This window comes from Cebus imitator, unplaced genomic scaffold (genome assembly GCF_001604975.1).
Source record: "Cebus imitator isolate Cc_AM_T3 unplaced genomic scaffold, Cebus_imitator-1.0 Scaffold563, whole genome shotgun sequence".
NCBI lineage: Eukaryota > Metazoa > Chordata > Mammalia > Primates > Cebidae > Cebus > Cebus imitator.
The window spans coordinates 900,158-904,456 of record NW_016107878.1 but is presented as its reverse complement, the minus strand read 5'-3'; the positions used below and the strand labels follow the sequence as shown (position 1 = coordinate 904,456).

Here is a 4,299-nt window from a genome sequence, read left to right as displayed (position 1 = left end):
TGCCAGCGCCATCCCTGTCCCCCGTGAGCTCTGCCAATATGACCTCTTTCCCTTATTTGCTCTGCCAGTGCCACCTTTGTCCCTGTGAGCTCTGCCCGCACCACCCATGCCTCCCCGGGAGCATCGTCACGGCCACCTGTGTCCTAAACTACTTGTGATGTTCTTCTTCTCTGAGGCATGAAGTTCCCCCCAGACCCACGTCCAGGGAGGACGCGTATTTTCTCTTGCCTTGCAGTTTGCCAGATGGTAGCCCTGGTCATGTGCAATGGAAACTTTAGAGCCAACCGTGGCTTCAGCCTAAGGGCTGAATCCTGTGGCTGGTGAGAAGCTGCTGCAGGCATGGTCGTCATGGGCCAGGAAGAAGCCGGTGCCTTTGGCCAGCCAGTGGTAATAGTCTCTGCTGTTTGCCCCAGAGTTTGGAGGGCTGCCTTTCAGGAGGTCCTCTGTCTCGGAAAGGACACTCGCTGTCTCAGGCTCTGGCACTCTGGGTGACCAGGGCAGCTGGGGTATGGCTGCCACCCCTCACAGCTCCCAAGGGCTGTTGCTGTCATTCTGAGCCCCTGGGCTCATTAAGTCAGGAGAGTGAAGGCCTGGCCCCGTCTAGAGCTTTGTAGGATGCCAGGTAAGGGGTGCCCAGCCCCTGCCTCCTCACACGGCCCCCACTTGATGGGAGGGAGGAAGACGCCTTCTTAGTGAGCACTGAGATTGAATCATCTGGCTGGTAGATGCAGAGACTCCCTTGGCTGGCTCAGGCTGCGTGGCAGAGCACCACAGACAGGTGGCTTAAACCTTAGATACTGGCCGGGTACGGTGACTCACGCATGGAATCTCAGCACTGTGGGAGGCCAAGGCAGGTGGATCACAAGATCAGGAGTTCAAGACCAACTTAGACAACATGGTGAAACCCCATCTCTACTAAAAACACAAAAATTAGCCAGGCGTGGTGGCAGACACCTGTAATCCCAGCTACTTGGGAGACTGAGGCAGGAGAATTGCTTGAGCCTGGGAGGCAGAGGCTGCAGTGAGCTCAGATCACACCATTGCACTGCACTCCAGCCTGGGTGACAGGGGAAACTGCATCTCAAAAAAAAAAAAAAAAAACTCCAGATATTTACACCTCACAGTCCCAGGGACTAGAAGTCTGAGATCAGGGTGTCACAGGACTGGTTCCTCCTGAGGCCTCTCTCGGTGGTTTGCAGAGGCTGCCTTCTGTCTGTTTCCTCACGGGTCATCTCTCTGTGTGTGTCTGTGTCCTCATCACCTCTTCTTATAAGGACCCCAGTCCTATGGGATCAGGGTCCCCATTAATGCTCCTCTACCCAGATTATCTCTGTAAAGACCTTATCTGCAAATACTGGGAAATTTTGAGATACTAGGGGTTAGGACGTCAACACACGAACTGGGGGGACGCAGTTCAGCCCATCACAGAGGGCCAGCTTCGGCTTTGGGGAGGAGGGATGCTGTGGTAGGCAGCCCGGTGCCCTCTCTGCTTCGTGTGATGGAGTGGCCCATCCTCACACATGCCCAAGCCAGCCGGATGTCTCCCGGGCCAGATGGAAGCTCGGACCCCACATCCCTTCCATGTGAAGCGCTGGCTTGAGCTCTGTGCAGCAGAGATGTTCTCCGTCCCCGGCCTGTCTCTCTGCTTCCGTGTCAGGGGTGAGTTCTGGGCCTGGTGGAGTCCAGCTGGGGTCTCAGCCCGGAACTCACAGCTCCCGTCTCTTGGGCTCGCATGGGGGCTTAGACGCACGCAGCCCTGCGCCTCCCTAGGGTCCCCACCCGGCTGACCGTGACACGGACGCAATCACCCTGCTCTGTCTCTGTTCTTCTCCCCCAGTGCCCTTCCGAGAGGCCCCGGCGTACTCCAACCGCCGGCGGCGGCCCCCCAACACGCTGGCCGCCCCCCGGGTCCTGCTGCGCTCCAACAGTGACAACAACCTCAACGCCAGCGCTCCCGAATGGGCCGTCTGCTCCACGGGCACCTCGCACCGCAGCCTCTCACCCCAGCTGCTGCAGCAGTTGCCCAGCAAGCCTGAGGGGGCCGCCAAGACCATCGGGAGCTACGTGCCCGGGCCCCGCAGCCGGTCCCCGTCGCTCAACAGGCTGGGCGGTGCAGGCGAGGATGGCAAGAGGCTGCAGCCGCTCTGGCACGTCGGGTAAGGAGCGGGCGATGCCAAGGGGAGGAAGAATGCCATGTGCCGGGGGTCCCAACTCCTTTGACTTGGGGCTGGCCTGGAGTTTGAGCAGGGAGCCCATTTTATTCCAACTCTGGTGTTGAGGAAACTTTAGTGCCTGAGTTTTGCCCACTGACCCTGCTGACACAGTCTCCCCTGGAGCAGGGGGACTGGGGTCACCTTCCTCAGCCTCAGGAGGCCCACGATGACAGCTCAGGGCAGGTGCAGAGGCTGAGCTGAGCATCCTGGGTGGGCCGCGGATGCAGCTGGCGTCTTAGGCTCTGTTTCCTTTCCTGTGCACTGACTTCTGGTCCTCAAACTGAATGGTCAAGAGGGAGAGAGGCAGGACTGCAAGCCTGGTCGATGGTGCGTGTCCTCCCGAGAGCCATGTTTGCAAGCCTGCAGACTCACCTTACCCAAAGTGGGGGTGCATGGGCAGGTGCAGGGAGAACTCAGCCCAGAGGAGAATGCTGGGGCCGGAGAGGGGGCTCAGGGCTCTGGAGTGTGGCTGTCTCAGCAGCTGCGGGGACGGTCTCCAGAAGAGCTGCCCATGGGCCACTGTGTGGGGCCAGCATGGCAGGGGCACAGAGGGCATCTCCGGCAGTCTCGGAAACAGCCGCAGGTGGCAGCCACCTGCTCCGTGTTCCATTTCCTAGACAAGGACATGGGCGGCATAGGGCAGACTTTGAGACCTGCCAGTGGTCTCCTGACCAGCCCCCACTTCGGTGTCCAACTCCAGGTCCGGGTCTCTCCCCAGTCTCCTGCCTCACGAGCAGCTGGGGGAGCTGGATTTGCACTCACAGCTCCAGCTCCCAAGCAGGTCTCGGCCTTCCTCATGCTGCCTCCCAGAATTTCCTGGCCAGGAATGACTTCTCCAGGAGGCAACTCATTGTTGAGGCCCAGGTGCCAGGCTTGCCACTGGTTCCCGCCGTGACAGCTGCACCTGCAGCGGCAGTGGCCGGTGCCGCGGGGGCCTACAAGTCCTCCCGGGCGCAGCTGCCCCAGAGTTCACTGTGCTGGCCTGGCTGCAGAGCGCCTCCGTGACCAGCCCGAGGTCCCGCAGCCAGAACGTCATGGGGGCAGGACCCGGCGCAGGCCTCTGGCTCTGGTGTCTGGTGACTTGGTGCTCTCTCGGATTTGGGCCCAGGAGCTGTGCTTCCCTGGCTGTTGCCATGTTCTTGGTGATGTCACCACTCAGCGCTGGGGCCCTTGACTCTGGCCCGCATCCTGCCTGCTTCCTGTGTCCTCCCTGGCCTCAAACTACTCAGGGTCTGGAGCCTGGCTGCGGGGAGTCTTGCAGGCCTGGGTCAGGCTCTGTTGCCAACTAAGGTGAGGGATGTCAGAGAGGAAGACCGCCACCACCCCTGCCTCCAGGGGCTCCACCCTGTAGGCTCCGTGTGAGTTTCAGGAGGGGTCAGTGCCTCACGTGGTCTCCGGAGGGGCTGATCACCCTGACCATGACCAGCAGCCCAGGCTTTGGGGCCACAGCCAAGGAAGCCGGGGGGACCGTGCCAGTGAGAGCCCACTTCTCCTAGCCCCTAGGCGGGGTGGAGGCCTGACCCTCTCGGAGACGGCAGACCCCACGTCCTCTCAACCGCTTTGGCCTTCAGCCCTCGGACGCTTCCCACCAGAGCCAGACAAGGAGGCCCGGCTGCCTCTGGTCTAGATTCTTGCTTGGAAGGACCCCAAGGGAGGAGTCCCAGGTGCTGAGAACAGTGGGAAGCTAAATTAAAGTGCTCCCCCGAGGCAGCCAGTTCCACTTCACACACTTAGGGAGACTTCTGACTACAGTTTTAAAAAGAGCATGTCCCCTTCGCCCAGTACAGAACCTAATGATAGCGGGGGCAGTGTGGCCAGGGACCTGAGCTGGCTGTAGACTGGGTGCTGCTTGGAAGGGAGCAAGCAGCCGGGAGTATTGCAGTCTGACCATCCCTGTTCATGTGTCGGGTGCACGTGTGTGTGCGCATATGTGTTCGCGTGTGCATGCCTGTGTGCATGTGCATTTGCCTGTGTGCATGCTGGTGTGTAGACATGCATGTGATTGTTAGAATCTGTGTGTGTGTGTGTGTGTGTGTGTGTGTGTGTGTGTGCGCATGTTCATCACGGTGGCCAGCCTGCCTCGAAT

The 4,299-nt window shown here is 60.2% G+C and overlaps 1 protein-coding gene across 10 annotated transcripts in view; it reads left to right on the top strand.

Moving 5' to 3' along the window:
• SHANK2 (SH3 and multiple ankyrin repeat domains 2) overlaps positions 1-4,299 on the top strand; it is a 688,443-nt gene that overhangs the window by 334,034 nt on the left and 350,110 nt on the right. For all 10 annotated transcript variants that reach the window (XM_037733995.1, XM_037734000.1, XM_017515880.2 and 7 more), the window contains one exon: positions 1,838-2,156. In XM_037733995.1, the coding sequence (XP_037589923.1) occupies positions 1,838-2,156 (319 nt within the window). The remainder of the gene's footprint in view (positions 1-1,837; positions 2,157-4,299) is intronic.